At 52.0% G+C, this 18,352-nt stretch overlaps 5 protein-coding genes across 5 annotated transcripts; 2 read left to right on the top strand and 3 right to left on the bottom strand.

The window, feature by feature from the left end:
- Positions 1–1,893: 1,893 nt before the first annotated feature.
- On the bottom strand, positions 1,894–3,507 carry L226DRAFT_521841 (uncharacterized protein; the record flags this gene model as incomplete). The annotated part of the gene is made up of 10 exons (XM_067678722.1): positions 1,894–1,917; positions 1,962–2,007; positions 2,076–2,088; positions 2,205–2,296; positions 2,535–2,557; positions 2,771–2,908; positions 3,015–3,056; positions 3,099–3,240; positions 3,289–3,335; positions 3,397–3,507. 10 exons carry the CDS (start codon positions 3,505–3,507, stop codon positions 1,894–1,896), a joined length of 678 nt encoding a protein of 225 aa, XP_067537827.1.
- Positions 3,508–5,205: 1,698 nt separating this feature from the next.
- Positions 5,206–7,828, bottom strand: L226DRAFT_459442 (ribonucleotide diphosphate reductase large subunit 1; the record flags this gene model as incomplete). Its single annotated transcript, XM_067675514.1, has 8 exons — positions 5,206–5,409; positions 5,475–5,644; positions 5,702–5,826; positions 5,887–6,517; positions 6,586–6,809; positions 6,862–7,479; positions 7,535–7,634; positions 7,669–7,828. Coding segments are annotated over 8 exons (2,232 nt in total), but the record flags the coding sequence as incomplete, so codon positions are not given.
- Positions 7,829–9,419: 1,591 nt separating this feature from the next.
- On the bottom strand, positions 9,420–9,948 carry L226DRAFT_521839 (uncharacterized protein; the record flags this gene model as incomplete). Its single annotated transcript, XM_067678721.1, has 2 exons — positions 9,420–9,815; positions 9,880–9,948. The coding sequence occupies 2 exons, from the start codon at positions 9,946–9,948 to the stop codon at positions 9,420–9,422; spliced, it is 465 nt and encodes a 154-aa protein (XP_067537825.1).
- A 931-nt stretch (positions 9,949–10,879) lies between these two features.
- L226DRAFT_459733 (uncharacterized protein) lies at positions 10,880–11,942 on the top strand (the record flags this gene model as incomplete). Its single annotated transcript, XM_067675540.1, has 4 exons — positions 10,880–11,032; positions 11,081–11,214; positions 11,274–11,352; positions 11,409–11,942. 4 exons carry the CDS (start codon positions 10,880–10,882, stop codon positions 11,940–11,942), a joined length of 900 nt encoding a protein of 299 aa, XP_067537824.1.
- Positions 11,943–16,802: 4,860 nt separating this feature from the next.
- Positions 16,803–18,174, top strand: L226DRAFT_569441 (uncharacterized protein; the record flags this gene model as incomplete). The annotated part of the gene is made up of 2 exons (XM_067684302.1): positions 16,803–17,026; positions 17,082–18,174. The coding sequence occupies 2 exons, from the start codon at positions 16,803–16,805 to the stop codon at positions 18,172–18,174; spliced, it is 1,317 nt and encodes a 438-aa protein (XP_067537823.1).
- Positions 18,175–18,352: the final 178 nt, after the last annotated feature.

Raw genomic sequence — 18,352 nt, 5'->3', positions numbered from 1 at the left:
TCCCGAGACCGTGCTCAATCCCATCCAGCACCAGGCCAGCACAATGAACGAGCCCTGCTTCGCTACGGCGACACCCTACGCTTGCCAAGGAACGCCCCGTCAACATCGGTACGTTCAAGACCGACACCTCCAGTGAGTCATCAGTGACTATGCCGCCGCCAGAGAGTGTCAGTCCACGGAAACAAGGCAAATCATCCCATTCCGGTCAATCGGCCGGTCAGAGCCTAGCTTCGCGCCGCCTGTCCCGCACTATTCACATCCCTCCACGACCACCGCGTTCACACCAGAGTTCCCAGTCCACGCCCCGTTCTCGTTCACCCCTCCCGACCACGCCATCTATCTAGGATGATTCCAATGTTGACCGTCGACCGACGTCCTGAACATGTTCGTCAGCCAGCTCACCGCGAACCCAAACTCGGAGACCCTCCTACAGCGCGTCCAGAACATCGTTAGGGCATGGGACGAGCACGCGGACTGCGACGGGCGCAGCTGGTATGTGCAGGTGGTCGTCGCGATCGCGAGTCTGAGCTGTGTCGTCGAGTGGAGGGAGGCCGAGAGGTAGTTCTGAAATATCGACGACAACGGCGACAAGTAGGAGGAGCCGCTCACGTTTGTCATGAAGCCTGCCGAGGGAGGATCCTCCCACACCGACAGCGCGTCCCAATGACGATAATGCGCCAAGTTGTTTCCTGAGGACCAGTCCTGGCTACACATGTCGTCCGCGACCAGTGAGACGCGACGGTCGAGGGATGAGGCCACCAAGAAGATCATCTCGTCTGCCGCAGACAAGGAGTCGATGCACTCGAAGGGTCCCTCGAGTAACTCAAGTCGGCGCGGGCACTCGCCACCGAGGAGAGCGAAGAAGCGGCGCAAGAGCGCGAAGCACAGGAGGGCGCACACGAGCGCGCTGAGGAGGACGAGGAGCCCTACTGATTTATGTATTCAATCCTGCTATGTATCTAGTACTTTTGCCCGGCCTGCCACTACTACACGCCACCTTGCAGGGCGTTCCGTGTGTACACCCTCTACTTGCTCGCTGCTCTGCGCTGGACAATCGCATGCATGCCCTCGCAAGCGCAGCAATCGGTTGCTCGGATTGCCAAACCGTCGACCGATTGCAATCAACCACTAAGATTGGGACGGTCTCGCGGGCGATTGCGTGCGCTGTCAACAGCATGTCAGATCAGCAAGCGCGCAGTCGCCGACGAGCGTTTCGGGTTCTTGCTCCTGGCAGCAACACGAAAAGTATGTGAGGACTGATCTTATACTATCACCCTGTTACTGTCGCATCAAGATACACACATCAGCACTGCGGGAAGCATATACAATTTATATAATTGCGAATAACAATGGCAGAATCATCGTCAGATGCACGTATTACAGGTGCGTCAAACACTTTCGCAGTGCCTATAACAATCATTTCCAGCGGTTCCAATGTTAATTATCCGTTATTAGAACCAATTAAACATTGTTGTAAACATCGATAATAAGTGGACTAATCAGTGATTCAACGTGAATTACACACTACTAATCATTGTCTGAACCAGCGACGAAAATTGTTCAGTACATCGTCGCAAATTGCTCAGTGTGATAGGTCTTGGGATGGGGTCGCAGTCAATTTTCATATGCAGGGGATGGAAATATTGCACACGAAAGACATACAGGAGGACTACAGACTACACATCTAGAGAAGCAGAGAAGTAGTCACACCCACCAATATATCTATCCATTGCACTCCAGCACGAGCGTAGAGGATGATGTCTTGAAGTCGCTGACCTTCAAGCTGCCTCAGCTCGCGACTATCGAATGCTATCGGAGTCCACTTACGAAAGGATAGGAACTACTACGACGACTCGAGGGAGGCAGGAAGATGGCATGTAGACGGTAGCAGAATCAGATCGTTGGAAAGATGATAACCTGGACGTGATGGGGAGGGGTAGTCGTCCATCACAGAGACTTACCTCACGCTGCTCTCCTACGAAGCACCGAGACCTAGCCTGCCTGCATCTGCACCGCACCGATTCAATGAATCCTGTGTGTTAGTGAACATATCACCAGCCTGCCAACTCACTTACCGATCGAAGGTAGCTATATGCCGCACATGATCGCATACAAGGCATAGGTGCTACCACACGCTGGGTATATGCACATGTACATGCATACATTGTCAGCAAATACTCTCGAGGGAGGACGACATCACTCACCAGACATGTCATCTTTTTGAAACATGTCGTTCAGCATCGCTGGGCGACCTCTTGTGTCATCTACCTCATCAAGCTTGTCTGCGTGCTTGTCACTGGTACACATACACGTACTGCTCAGTTCGACGTGTCCTGGCCTGTGTGTACACAGCGTTGAGACGCGAGGATGTGTCCCTGTCAATGAATCAGCAAGATCCGTGTACATCAAAGCCCATCCGCGAGTTCTCATACCTTCCAACGTAACCTAGTAGCAGTTCCGACGTCAACAGACCTGATTGTGAGCGAGGATGGTGCAGTCTTGCGAGCAGGGTTCGAGATGCAACGTGCACCCACCTGGTCATGACTTCGCCATCGGCCTATCGGTGGTGGTGGGGGTATTGTTCTGACAGTCAATGTGTCGTCGTGGTCTTCTTGGTCGTAGTGGTCGTGGTGATCGTCGCGCTTTGAATGAAGAACGGCAAGCGGGGAGGAAGGAAGTCAAGAACAAATGACGCCAAGACAGCGCTTGGCTTGAAACTCTTTCTAACGGAGCTTGAAATATTGTGGCTTGGTACTCGTATGGGACGGACTCGGTGACGGCGATGCGCTGCAAAGATGCAGCCAGTGCTCCGGACGTCGACCGCGACATCGTACTTTGGCCATGTGCGCATGATCTCGGGTGCGCGCGGTACGGGTTGAAGACATAGCCGGTCATCTGGGAGTCTTGTCTGCGCGCGAGGGGGCGTCAAGCGTCAGCGAGCAAAACAGTGTACGTGAGGAGGGGCTATGTTGGGAGGGGGCGCGAGTGGGGCAGTCTGAATAAAGGGGACGTACTTTGAGATCGCAGTTCTCGTTGGTGAGGATGATGCTCGGTTTCTGCAGAAGAGTTAGAGGGGGCTAAGTGCATATACACAGTACTCGGTGTACGACGACGCCGACAGAGTCGACGTACTTGAGCCCGCGCAGGCTCTGGTAGAGGAAGTACTGGATGTGCTTCTTGAGGGGCCGGGAGGTGAGGAGGCGGTCGAGGTCGGTGGCGAGAAGCTTAGTGACAAAGTAGCTAAAAGACGTTCAGGACGGAACGGTGAGCGAAAAGATGACCACGCACATCATCTCCTCGAGTAGCGAGCGGCGAGTGACGAGATGAAGACGTCGCTAGAGCTAATGTTCTGGGAGGAGGTGAGTGACAACGGGGAAAACAAGTAGGGCAACGCACGTTCTCGTGTTCGATGTGCTCCAGGAGATTTAGCTCGCGGTATGTGCGCTTGGAGACGACGGGGGGAAGGGCTAGTTGATATTCTTGATACACCCTGTTCCTTGAGGCCATCCACCGATGCACATAGGACCAGGGAGCCAACTCCACGTCGTACGAGGCAGCGTTGGGCGTGAACGAGAGATGGCCGCAATGCGCTCCGATGCTTGTGGCGATATGTCAGAAGGTCAGGGACATGATATGCTACAGCGTAGAATAATCCACGATGTGGTGACAGTCGAGCTCAGCTGTTGAAGAACACGCCGGTGCACCTCATGGATCGAACAGTGATTTAAATAGGTGCAAATTGTTCTGCGCGATGATTAAACATGCAATACAGTGTGATAAACAGTGCTTTCAGAGACGATTGTAATCATTGTTAAAGACAGCACTAATTACTATAAGTGTGGCTGTACTCCGTGCTCTAGTCAATGCTTTCGGAGCTAACATTGTGTTTAGCATTTATTATAATTTTGTTTACTTCCCGCAGTGTCAGGGTGCACTACTACTATCCAGCCTCGTACCTGCTCTCAACCCAGAGGAGAAGCGACGGTTTTCGAACTAACCCGGAACCTAACAAAGCCAACCACGGACACGACAGACTCCTGCGCCTAACTCCTGACGATCGCTCGCGCCCCAAATATCATGGTGTCGCGAACGGCGGTGTCATACAGAACACTGACCCTATTATGCGTTTTCTGTCTTCATTCCCAAGAATGCAGCACGGTGGCCAAATATCAGCTCTAGGCGTTTCGGTTTGGGTACTAGGACATATTCAGACGTATGAGAACTCAGCCATGGGCTTCAATGCAGACAGTTCGTGGTCATACATTGATAGGCAGCCATCCTGAACACTGTATAGGTTCTGGCCAAGACACGTTCGGGTGAGTAGTACGTGTCTGTGTACGAGACTGAAGCACGCAGACTAATGACAAGCATGGAGATGGGTTTGACGAACTACACGACATATAAGATCGTCGAGCGATAGCAGACGACATGCTTCAGACAGATGGCATATATGGTGAGTGATGTCTATCGCCCCTCGTGAGTATTTCCTGACATTGTATGCATATAGATCTGCTTCTACGCGGCATGTGGTGCGAACTATGCCTTGTATGGACTGACGCAATGGCATATACTGAAGTTCAATCACCAAGTAATTTCGCGTGGCAGATATTCTGTAGTGATATCTTGAGTGACAAACAAGGTCCGCTGAATTGGTACGTTGTACTGCAGATGCGGGGAGGCGTAGGACTCAGTACTTGATACGGAACTAGTCCGAGATGAGTGTCTCCGATGAGAGACATTGGCGAGACTGAGGTCGCTTTACGGTTACGAATCCTGTCCTCAGTTGCGCAAAATTCAGCAAAGTAGCTGCAACTCTGGATCTGTGCCAATACGTGCCTTGGGCAGGTGAATGTGACTTTTCTCCGAACTCCCGTTCTTCGTTACTAGCACGTCGTCGTTTTTTCACAGGTTTCTCTACGTTGATCTATAACCGGCTCCATGTCGTCTTTCAATTATTATCTATCGCTACGTAGAGTGATTCAGTAGGATGAAGTCTGCTTGGAGACCACGGACATTAACCACGGCCTGGACAGGCTCCCAAACGATTGATTGATTACGGACTAGAACTGAAGTCGCAACAGACATGACAACCTAGGTAATTACTGCGACGTTGGATCCAAACTTCTGGTCATACTCGTACAAGTGGACTTTCGCTATGGTATACAATCCGAAACTTCTGTTGGACGAACAACAGCGATCACCACATCACGCGGAGCAATTCTCGCATGCTGGAATTGCAATGAGAGGCTCGTCGTCGGGTATGTCGCTACGTCGTAAGTGCCGCGTAGCAGACGAACTCGTCGGTATCTTCCCCACTCCGTAAGGAAGAGCGTAGGCTGGAGCCTGCGTGCGCAAATAGTACAACCCTGTTTTCAGGCCTCTGCGCCACGCATGGACTTGGATCCGAAACTAGGCGATAAACCCAGCATAGCACGTGTGAGCATTCGACTTCGGACAAAGGCAATAAAGCCTACCATGTCGTCTGCAGACGGCTTCGAAATATGCAGTGACATCGACTGTGATTGGTCTATGAATGGCGCACGGTCAGCTGACATGTCGATAATGTCTACAGGGTCGATCTCCCAAACGGTGCGGTGGACTTCTTTCAAGTCGTCAGGAATGGACGGAACGTTTTTCACCGAACCTATGGGAAAACCTTAGTTTGTAACGAGTGTCCAACGAATCATGTGTGATGATTTACCATGGTGGGTGAGGATCATCTGACGGACTTCTTCTGTCCATAGTCCACGCTGTTCAAGATCGCGCACCAACCACCGACAGATTTCGGTGTAGTCGCCACTGAGGACACGATGAACGAGTATGTTGCTATGGTATCGGGATCAGCATCCGGACAACATTGGTGTATAGAATGCACGATGTAAGTACCTGGTATAAGGCTCGACTCCGTCGAAATTTCCAAGCAAGCGTGCGGTAGATGCCGTTGGCATTTGGGCAGTCAACATCGAGTTCCTGAGGCCCACATCGACGACCTGCTTGCGGAGGTGGGCGAAATCATAGCGCCCTGACCCGACGTGATTTGGCCACATATCGTGCTGAAGCCGTCCGGTAGATGCAGGGGAGCCCGGAAAGCGAATGTACGGACCTGCCTCCGCTGCAAGCTCGACGCTAGCCTCGTATGATGCATGATATATTGTTTCAAAGATCGCGATATTGAGTTCACGGGCTCTTGGGCACGTGAAGGACAGCCCACAAGCCTTGAAAACGTCGGCCAGTCCTTGGACGCCCACTCCGACGGCTCGCGTGTTGGAGGCAGATGCTCGAGTGGCGTCCGTTGGGTAACAGGCCGCATCCAAAAGCGCGTTGACACCGACGACGGCAAGCTTCGTTACTGCATGCAAAGTGTCGAAGTCATACTCTCCGGACGATGATACGAACTGCGGTGCAGCGATCGAAGCAAGTGTACACACTGCAGTAATGTGTTGCGATGCGTACTGGACGATCTCTGTGCACAGATTTGAGGTTCGAACTACGCCTAGATGCGCTTCGTTGTTTTTATCTGAACAGGTCGCGTTCAGATGCGCAAACAACCCAAACATGATACAGGATAAGAAGACGAATGCTCACTGTTAATTGCATCCTGGAACATAAGAAACGGAGTTCCTGTCTCCTCTTGAGCGCGACATATCATTGTCCACAAGTCTCGTGCGGCGACAGTTGCAACGGGGACCACGGTTTTCTCGTAATCAAGATATTGGGCGGTGAAAGCTTCGCCGAACACGTCTTGTAGCGCAGGAACGTCGTCGGGATCGAACAAGTGCCATTCCCGATTGTCTTCAGTTCGTTGCATGCTATTGGCCCAATAGGTCAGTCTTGAGTAAAAGTTACGACATGACAACTGACAAAAGGTCGCAAACCCATAGGCTCGGAAATAGGTTCACGATGACTTCATGGCGTGCAGCCCGCGACGTCCGACACTGAATAAACGGTCGAATATCGCCATGCCAGATGGGTAAGTGCACAGTAGCAGCCGATGGACGTGTTTGCCGACAAGCGGATGTGTACTCAGCGTGAGCATCATATGTCCGCATGAGGTGAAGGACGCCCGGCTGCTGACGAGGTGTAGTCCTGGAAAGCATGAGATAGATATCTACAAAAGGTCTTACGAAACGTACTGACCTCCGACAGGGCACCTCTCCTAGTGTCAACCCGATGCCGCCATCAGCCAGCCAATAGAGATCCATGTCGTGCGCACTCCCAAGCAGACCTTTCGGGCCCGAGGCGTCGGGTACGTATAGGAAGCAGGACGCGAAATGAGCCTTCAATGTGCCCGCGTTCACCAGGGTAGGTGTGGCAAACGTGAAGAGGTGGCGAGAGAGGGCGTCGTACGTCTTCAGAACCAAATCACGATTGCCTTTGTGGATAGCCAGAGCGACCCGCATGTACAGGAACTGAGGGCGTTCCAGCACGCGAGAACCGGCATGCAACAAGTACGACCGACGAAGGGTCTGTATAGCCGCGCTGCATACAATATGTCAACAATATCATCCGTAAACCCTGTGACATGTTCACGTACTAAGAGAATCCAAAGTCACGGGAGTGCATTATAGCGTCATCAAGATCATTGCCGAACTGATTCGCGAATGTAACTACGTCGGGATGAAGCAGCATGTCGCCTCCTACATGTAGGAACTGTCAGATACGTTCGACGCGTAACGCTAATCTTTGACGACGGACCTGTTCCAAACGTAGTGACCCACGTGGTAAAAGACTTCTGCGTCATTTTGTGCAAGTCAACGACCGAAATCCGACCAGCTAAGAGGGAATAGTCGGAATGCTTGGTCGCGTAGCCTGCAACCACGGCTGCACTATGTTGCTACTTGTTTTCAGTTGCATTGTCACTATCAAAGACTTCCATACTGACCAGTAGATCACGGGCTGAGATTTGAGTCGTCAACCCAGACGAAATATCGGTTACTACACTGTCGAGAAGGAAGTAAATCGCCATTCGAGGCCAGAGAACATAAAGACACGACTTACTCCCTCAGTTTCAACCTTGCAGCGTTCATGTCCCAACAAAGCTGATGTCAATCTTTAAGTCATGTCAGACGTGGTCGAAGCCAGTAGTCCGCCTACCCTGTGCAAGAAGTCGTGCAGCTTAGGACCCGCGTCAGGATAACGACTAAGATAGTGAATACAATATGAACTCATCGTACCTTATCGATCGAGAATCGTTGCAGCCGACTGATTCGTATCAGCCGTAGGTCTATGATGAGGTAGACAGACTCCACATACCCATCTGCGATCCAATATTAGTACGTCAGGTTCGCCGGCTGGATTGTAACGAGATTGCTCACCTCGTTTTTGCACCAAACAACCTAACTCTACAGTACCTGGATCGGAGTTCATTGTGTTCGTGTTTAAAGACGTACTCGTAGCCTGATATTGAAGTCAGTAGTGGTCCAGGAGAGGGTCGCCATCTTGAGCCGAACCTTACCCGACTTTTATATACCACACAGTTGCGACGGGCTCTGCGTATCGAGACCAATCGGGTAGAGAACTTGGACTAGACCCAGTCAACTGTGACGGCAAGTTGGTCACCAAACAGACTCTTTACCCCCGACGTGCAAGGAACAGCTGACTGTCGTGACAGCCTAATCCTTCTTACGACGATCGTTCTTTCAAAGACAGTCAGACGACTAGAAGACGACGTACTGAACTTGGTCCGCATTCTGAACTAGTAAAGTTTACGGCCGCTAAGCTACGTTCGATAGCGCGAACGTCGAAGTACAACGTCGAGACCGTTGGTTCAAGTTTTCACTAGCTGAACACTGGAAGAAGACAATAGAACTTCGTAACAGAGTAGATAATTGTGCAGTCAGAAGTGGCTGTAAAAGACGCCTGTCAAGAGTTCCGCACGCGTAAACGCCGTAGACGCCGTAGACAGCAACCAGCGGCAACGACCCCTTCTGCACACGTATCGCAGAAGATCTTAACCTCGTTCATCTGCCGCACACGCCGACTTCTGCCCTGTCGATAACGCCGCATTAACAGAAGAGGTTCGAAGACAGAAGCGCGATATCGCCATAATGTACTAAAGATAACTGGTAGGAAGACTCCATGTCCCACGTGTACAGTCTGTTGTACACTACTATAGTACATTCGTACACGAGACACGTCTCCTGACTTTCGACAAACAGCCAATAGTCCACTCTACTAGCGAACGACCTTCGCTGTAGAACGAAATGATGTGATCTTGACATAGAAGACCAACCAGCTTCGGGTACGTGTACAATACAACGACATGAGACTTCTCCTACTCGTTCTGATAGATCTGTTCGACTGCAGAAATCGGTGCTTTATCTGCTGGACGCCAAACGCCGCATGGGAGACGCTCCCAACACCCTGTCAAATATATGAGTCAGTATACCAATGATTTCCAAGATCGATACCACGAAAGCTTACTGGTCGACAATCAAGTCCACAAACTGGCGTTCCGACGAATGAATGTTGGTAACGAGCTCCGGCAAGCGGTAACTGTGGCGTAACACCAACACGTTTCCGCGTACCAGTCTGGCAAAGCTTTCCAGTACGCAGTTGTTACGTGGCGCACGTCCCGGCAGCTTCGAGACCACCACCGTAAACCGATTCTTCAAAGCGCGCCTGGTTCCCGGCAAGTTATCGACTCTCACGTACTTCGTACCGTGGGGGAACCAGTGCTTCAGGTCGACGTCCCCTACCCATCCACTCGCGTCCGGGGGATTGTCAGGATCTGTCCAGACCGGGAACTTGACGAGGCGTGGTCGGTCGATGTTGGTTGCGTACAACAAGCCTGAGACCTGTTTCTTTCCGCAATGCTGCATGTTATGGTGAGTTGATGTCCATTCTGTTCAGCATTATCACTTGTGGCTCATTACATACCTCTACGACAAGCTGGTGCCGCCAGTACTGCAACCCTTTCGTACTTCCATACCATGGCTGCGAGTACATGGGTGGTCCGACCTGACGAAAGAGACGACTTCAATTACAGTACGGACATAGTCGTGGAAGCGCGAACCTTTGTCTGGCGGCGGGTCGTCAGTTGTCGGCCACCCGTGTTGTCTTTCGAATTGTTCCTAGTACGCATCTGGCCTCTGTGAGTGTCTTACCGCGCTTGCTGACACTTATCTTATACCCGACACCATTGGAGGAGGACATGCGAAGCTAAAAGGCGTTGGGTGTACTCATCCTGGGGAGAATGCTGCTACAACGTAATGCATCTCAAGTGAGCTGAATGGAAGACATACACGACTGCTCATGTTCAGCTGCGCCTCACGCCTATTGACTCCGCGAAATATATTACAGGTTTCTGGGACGCGTTATCCGCATACAATCGCGACAGAGATAGTGTTTGTTGATGCCACCTGACGTTATCGCGGAAGCTTCTATCTTACAGATGTCGTTCGCCCGCCTGTTCGGATTCCGCCTGTCATAACAAGTTCCGAACCAGGTCACAAGCATCGTCATGTGAATCGCTGCTCCTCTTATGGACTCGCGTTACGTCCCCCAAACTGTTCCCATCCACTATGTCGGCTGGCGATGCTTTTACACAGCTTCAGGTAGCTCTGTTCCCATCCACTATGTCGGGTCGCCATGCTTTTACACAGCTTCAGGTAGCTCACCGTGGGTCCCAATCTGCTTGTTCTGTATCGGAAACGCTGGAACAGTATCCGATGATTCTTACCACGATGGATATAGTTCTTGAGACAAGTTGATAACCTCAGCCTCCTTAGTAGTATGCGATATTCCCTCCCCGTCCCGTCCGTTTGCAGTCTTTGTACGATGTGACGTAACGTCAATCGTTCATTTCGTATAAAAACGTGAGCCAACCGTTTCATATCCATGCCCATCTCCGCCAGACTAGGTCCGTACTAATCGCACCATGGATAGCGAAACGCTCGGCGCTCTTCGTTACTGGAAAACCCACCGCTACATGCCAGATCAGATTCCATTCGTCGAGGCTGTTCAGTCTCTGTCAACATTGTATCCAGACATAGAGTTGCGACGCTCGACCGTCCGGTCGAACGAGTGGGTGGTACGTGATTGCGTTGTTAGTCTGGTGTTGTTAGCTAATCTTCGACAGTTTTATCGCGTCGCCACTGACACACCCGCTATCATGACTTTTGCGGGCGTATTTTCGGAATCTGATCCTTATGAAACCGGCAATTTCGTCTGGAGGGACAACGAAGTGCCTATCGGACTGGATGAGAATCGAGTGTACATTTTTGATCTTATCAGTAAATTGGCGTAGTTGCTCATGCTTAATGTTATAGGAGTCGGTTCGCAGGCTACAAAGCAGCCTACTCTTATGCAATCGAGACATATGACGACACTGAAATGTGGGAGCTGCAACAAGTCAGTCGTTGCCGGTCGTGTTTATTTCGTTGTAGAGGACACTAACCAGCTGTTAGATGCTTGAACAGCATGTGGTCAACGTGCCCGGTTTCAACCCTTCCAGGAAAGCTCGTCTCGAATGGCAAAACGGATCTACCATGCACCCCCGATTCTTCATTCGGGTTCCCATGTTCTTCCCGTTTCAAGGTCGCGGGCCGCAGTCTGTCGCACCGGACGGTCTCCATCCGTGGGTGAAGGCTGCCCATGCACGAACGAGGGGATACCAGGCTAATCCGAGAAAGCCACGAGTACGTGCGATTGAAGGCGGCGTAGTCCGACCTATCGAAGAATGCACGCCCAACAAGCTTGAATACGGTGATGTTGTCGGTCTTGTGTTCACAGTTCATTACACAGAAAACGATCGAACCTGGAGTCCGATCTACATGATGTCTGACATCATCCGTGTTCGCCGCGCGAACCGCGAGGCGTATCCCATTGCGCCTCCTCCCCCGCCGGACGATTTGCCTTTCGACAACGGAGATTTTACGGTCTCTGGTGCACCTCTTGGTAAGCAAATTAGTCCTCGTTCATCTTATAGACTTGGACGCTGAACTCTGATCAATAAATATTAGCCGCGGTCGACCCTGGTGCACCTCCCGCACCGCCTGTCCCTACCCCTGCTCCTCCCGCACCGCCTGTCCCTATCCCTGCTCCTCCTGCACCACCTGTCTCTACCCCTGCTCCTCCTGCACCGCCTGTTCCTACCACTGCTCCTCCCGTACCACCTGTCCGTACTACTGCTCCGCCCCCCATGCCACTCCGTGCGCCTGCTCAACAAACTGGTGATGGCGACCGCGGGACTTCGGCGGCCTCAAACAGTAGTCAAGATGAGAGCTGCTCGGCCCAGGCGTCCGTCATAACTGCTCCCGTGGTGCCGAGTCCCTCTCTAATAACAGAGTCCGTTGAACGCAACGTTGAAAACCCGTTCGACCGCCCGGCCAGACCGTCAGAAATTGAGCTGGACGATGACGTCGCTTCCAGTGGGACCGAGACTACTAGAGGCTCATCTCCTACTTCGGTCTCTGATCGGCGTATCAGGCCACGTCAAGAGTCTGGTACGTTCCAATGCAACTCCCGAGCGCGAGTAGACGTTGGTTCTACGAACAATACAACTATCGCCGGTGTTACGACCGCCGCTCGTAGCCGTCGCCCAAAGACCGGCAGATGATGATATCTTTTCAGTCTCTTCAGGTGAGTTTACTTTGCCGGTTTTGACGTGCCTTATCTCAACTCATTATATAGCACAACCATACGAACACTATTTTTGTGTCCCTGCCGTTTTACACAAACTGATATAAGATAAGAACGAACCCAATGAATCGTCGATATTGTACGATAGTGACTCATTCGAGAACGAAATTGTTGTTTGGGAATCTTGTACTATAGGAAACTCAGTATAAGCAGACTGCTTTGAACCTCATATGTCAGATTGCATTCATGTCCGGGTCGTGAGTGCTCTGTTCGAATAACCCCCGCTGTGCTAACCACGAAGCGGTACAAGTCGACATTCTAGTCCCTATCGTCGACCGCGACTGCTGCCTTTCATTGACCGTACTGCCCTCTACTCACGACGACGACGAACTTATGACTTCGTCGATGGTGTTCCTGTAGCACAACACAAGGGGATTGAACCCCGGATTCGTAATTGTCAGATAATGAGAGGCAGCCTGACATTCTTCACGAGCGTCTATCGCGTCGTGAGCAAAAGCGGGAACCAGTCGTGGTTAATGGGCTTGCCGATCTGACGCGGTCTCGAGACCGCTCGTAATCGTCCGCAAGACCGCTTCAATCTCAGTCGTCGATTCCAATCGACGGAACCACTGGCAGTTCGGGAAGCAATTACGAGAGTTACGAGCGTACGCCCCAGATTGTCGAGCGCTGTGCAAGGAGGAAATAGAGCCAGTACAACACGGGTTGTAGTCGGCAGGGGACATGGATTGGATAGCAAACATTTGTATAGTTATAAGTCACTACTGCGCGAATCATTGGCTTTGTATTCGTCGTGTTCGGCGTCGCCGTCGACATCGTGTGGCCGAAGTGCGCGCCTTGTTGTCGTTCGTCCTTTTCTGGATGCTCCTCGCCCTCCTCCGTAGCAAGTACTTGCAGCGAGTCGTTATTGCGATTGAATCTGATCGACGTACCCTTCACGTCGTTGTACTCGTTGTGAGCGACAGACGACAATTCTCTCTGATGGCCTCGTCCCTCGACTGTCTGTTCTGGATGATGGAGGGCGGCATTCGTAATGGGGACTCGTCTTCAAGAGACACCTTGAGCGTATCATCGTTATCCGGACCCCTCGCAAGCTTGGGACCAGTTGTCACGATCTTCTACCCATGTTTCATCACAGACTCGACCGCCTCCGTCGTTGTCGTCAAACTCCAAAACTGCTTGTCGGCCTCTCGCCCTCGACAACACGGCTCCGACTGGCGATCGCGAGGAGCACCCACGCATAGCGGTTGCGCCGGCGCCAGTCTGGATGCTCGTTCCATACGTTATCTATGTTCTCCCTGCGTTTCACGACCGTTTCGTAGAGTGTCGTCATGATCGAGTCAACGGGATCGTCGTCGATGATGGGACATGATCGACAGTACGCATTGGAGTCAGCATGGGAAGATCGCGCAGTCGGGAGGAGTAAACAGCAAGCGAACGTGAACTGTTCAGTCCGTTGCTCGTACAGAGATGTGAGTAGTATTGGACAGGCGCTGCGAGGCTAAGCTCCGAACGCCGCATTCACCGGAACAGGATTATTCGCCCTAGTTCCGCGGACTGACAGTCACTGACGACGGTACAGTCACTGATGACGGACTCGAAGTGCCATTGTTGGAAGTCAGGATGTTGACGGGGCCTTGTTGGAAAGCGTAGGGTGTCGCCGTAATAAAGTGGGATTCCTTGTTTGTACTGACTTGTTGCTCCAGGGGATGAACTACGATCTCGAGAGAGAACGCGGACGGACTTGGCAAGTGTCGATGATGCAAGACGGCGTGGCATATGTAGATGCTACCATGTGTCTGCGGCAGGGAAGGGCGCCTATGAGGTCCATCATTCGACAGGTAGTCACTGACGTACCTCATTCAGCATCGTGCTCTCCGGAATCCAAGCACGCAGTCCATGAGGCAAGCACAAAGAGCGACGAGGTCAACGACAATACATACTGGAACGTAGTTGATGACGACAATGTAGTCGACGACAGCGATCCCCTCGGGCACGACCTCCCGTTCCATGAACAGATTGTACCTGTCGTTCCTCCTAACATCTATGTATGATGGTGCTGTTCACGACATGAGCAGCATTCTTCGGACGAGGCTCTGCAGGGCGTAAGCAACATGAGTATGGACGCAGGAGGAGCAAACAGCTGGAGCGAGCAGTTCCGAAGAGCGACTGTAGTGGTTGCACTGCAAGAGTCAGAAGAGTCCAGCGTCTAAGATGCGATCACATGGTCGCATTGTACATCTGCCCGACAGACGCGAATAAACCAGACCGCCGGTTCAGAAGGTCACCTATGATGTATTCCGACCCAAAACGCAGACAGAGTCCAAATGGCACCGGTCTCGTCGTTCTCCGGCACCTTACCTCAAAATCAATTGACCAAAACATAGCCCAGGTGACCATAAATCAAACAGACCTTGTTCAGTATTGTCGCGCCGACTCCGCACTCCTACAGACTTCGTCGATTCTGAGTACCACATTTCTGGGAGCGCTCGGTCAGGAACAAATATACGCAAACAACTAAGAGCCCGCAGGCGTTGCCCCTCCCCACTGTTACGCGAACACTTGCCACCACTTCCGTCCGTCGAGCACGCATCTACCTCTACCGGAAGGACATCAAAATCAGGCCAGACTAGGTTGGCGTTCCTCGATACAAACATGATAGACATCCTGGCAAGTCCGACGCCTGGAGTTCAGATCATCTTCAAACGTACGTCTGTCGCCCTGAAATCCAGTCTACATCTCTGTAATGAGTCCATCCAATCTATCCTACAGATACCATAATATGTTCGCTGTCCACGTACTCTCCAACATTGGCGCCTTGAATGTGTACCTATTTACTATATCACGCACCAATCGCTCCCCATCAGGAACTCCACCACAGACTTGCTTAGCTACGTTTTCAATCCTATCTCGCCGTCAACATTGACTTGACACTTGATGCCATACTCCACGACTATGTACACCTTCTCCATGAAACCTCTGTCCTCAACGAACCTGCCTCACTTCATACCTAGTATCAAGTCCGATGGCATTAACCAACACCTGCCTACACGCACTCAACGTCACATACACCACGCAGTATGTCAAACGCATACCTAACCTCCGCCACGTGTTTTGCTCTCCACCTGATCCTATACATTCACTAACCTGAACCCACGCAGTTCGCCCAACGATTCTCCACCCCGAAACCTGGACGCCCTGAAACCCGACCCAGCGGTCTCAGCAGACATCCCTTTCTCCGCCGTACAAACTATACCGAAATCAGATAAATACCTCTATACAATCTGGCCCATCAATCCTCCCTTCCACCGAATATTCTGCTTGAACTCTGCATAACCGAGTCACTCGGACAGAACCCCAACTAGAACCCAGAGGTTCTCCTCGGGACCTTAGGTTTAAGCTTCATTCGTTCCTCCACGCGAATGCGTCTTCCCTCTGTACTAACCCATTCCGGTTCGTCACAGGACATCTCTTCCTAACATGTACACCACCAGACTCGCATTCAACACTTGTTCTAAAACACTGCAATTCACTTTTGCATTCAACCCTCCCAACCACAGGTCTACTTCTGTCGGACCCAAAATTTGATTCATACATACTCGTACTCACCGTCCTTCACTACCCCGGTACGTGCTCCTCCACCTCTAACCAGACCAGATTCACGTTTTACACCCCGTTCCAAGTCACAACAGCATCCGCCTTCTCCTTACTCAAGACGAGACCCTTCCCGAGCTTCTCCATGCCCACCCTACCCCCACACCGCTCCATCCATTGCGAGCTCGATCTCTACACGTCGCAGAACCCATAACGGTTCTCAGATTCGTTCACGTTCTTATTCGCTCCAACCAACGGAACCATCGCACAACATACCTGACGATCCTCAATAACATTACTCGGCCACAAGACCGTACTCAACTCGCTAGAACCCGCTAGATTCACAACTGCCGCAACTCAGGACGGCATCCGATTGTACCCTCTCCTCAGAACCCGCCCGTCACTTTGTATCACACGCTCTCCATTCTTCCACCCACCGCACGTTTCATTCGCACTCGCACGCACCTCTCCTCTCAATACTTACCGCAATACTGGACTACTCGCAAACACGCACCATACCATGTAACGCCCTCTCGTAAACTTACTATCCATCAGAATACACATATATACCTCGCTTTACTTAACCTGTCTCCGTTCGCTCTCTCATCATGTACGAAGAACTGGACGTCGACGAAGTTCAAAGCTTTCCCCGCCTCGCCGCGACCGTCACCGACCACATCGCCGCAACCTCATCCATACCAAATACCCTAGATCGACACGAACGCCACACACTGCCGCGTCCCGCCGACCCCCCTACCTCGCCCTCGCCCACCGAATCAGCTGAACAAACCGAGTCGTCAGAATCCCCAACCAACAAACACACGTTCAGAACGTGACCACGTTCCTTACCGTCACTTTGAAGCCTGCACTAATCACTCCGATCGCAGATTCCCCATCGACGTCATCGTCCGGATAATCCAAATATCCGACTGGCAGACCCTGGGAGTGTGGCGCCAGACAAGCCAAGCGTTCTTCACGGTCGTCTCCAGCATCTGCGCCTCTCGCTATAAGTCTGTCGTCAGACCGTTCGTTGGCGCAGACATCACGCTTTTCAATAAAGCTCTGAAGGACAACGCAGCAATCATATCTGGATCCGCTGCCTTGCAATTCTTCATGTTGGATCCCCACTGGGAACCGCGAGACCTGGACGTATACGTTGCCAACGCCAATTGGGGCGATTTTATCCGAGCTATCACGGATCCTTCCGGCCTGAACTTCTCTCCTCTACTCCCTACAACTGACCCGAAGCAACCAGGGCCGAGTACTTCGCCTAACCCCGTCCCTCTGTCCCTTTCGCTTGGAGAACCCGTTTCGTTCGCAAACCATGACGACCGTTCCATGTCCCCCCATAGTGACGACAACGCCGACGAAGACAAGGTCAACCCTGACTCGGACGACGATCCTCCCCCGAACGACCACGGCCCCCACTTCCGCGGTCTACAAGAAGTTCAGACGTTCTATACGCCTACCGGCCGCCGCGTCGACGTCATCCGAAGCCCATCCAACAACCCCATCACCCCTATTCGCTTCTTCTGGTCTACCCATCTCATGAATTTCATTACCCCGACTGCATGCGTATGCGGGTTCCATTCCGCCACCCTCCACAGACAGGGCGCCCTAAAAGCCGATCTACATCACCCTACCGACATCGCTGCGCGGGAGAAGTACGAGAAGCGCCTCTTCACCTTCTACGGTGACGAGTTGCGCAGGAAACTCGACGTATGGGACTATCTCTTCTTCGGAGAGCTTCGCGCCCTCGTCGTCGACTTTCGCATGAAGTTCGACGACCCTAAAACACACCTACCCATCCGCGACACCGCACGCGGTTGGGTGCCCAACGTAAACCAAACGCTCCGCTTGTCAGGTGAGTCCGCAACCACTCGTGCTCTACGGCGACCCTCTACTCACTACTTCCCGTTCTCCCTCTCAACGCCTACCCGATCGTTCTTAGGCGGCCGAATCCGTATTGTTCGTCAGTGACTCGTACCTTCCGAACCGAATTTCTCTTTACTTCCCGATAAGACCGCTATCTCACATGCCTTCCCTTTCTCTCTTACCCAGCACCTCTCGACGTCTTCCTCGGCGACATCGCACAACACGACCCACGCCTCCCTTCTGCTTCATACAGTCTACTAACCTGTTATTTCTCTCGTATTCC

Source organism: Lentinus tigrinus (genome assembly GCF_003813185.1).
Source record: "Lentinus tigrinus ALCF2SS1-7 unplaced genomic scaffold L226scaffold_7, whole genome shotgun sequence".
NCBI lineage: Eukaryota > Fungi > Basidiomycota > Agaricomycetes > Polyporales > Polyporaceae > Lentinus > Lentinus tigrinus.
The sequence above is the reverse complement of the archived record's forward strand: the minus strand, read 5'-3'. Positions and strand labels throughout refer to the sequence as shown.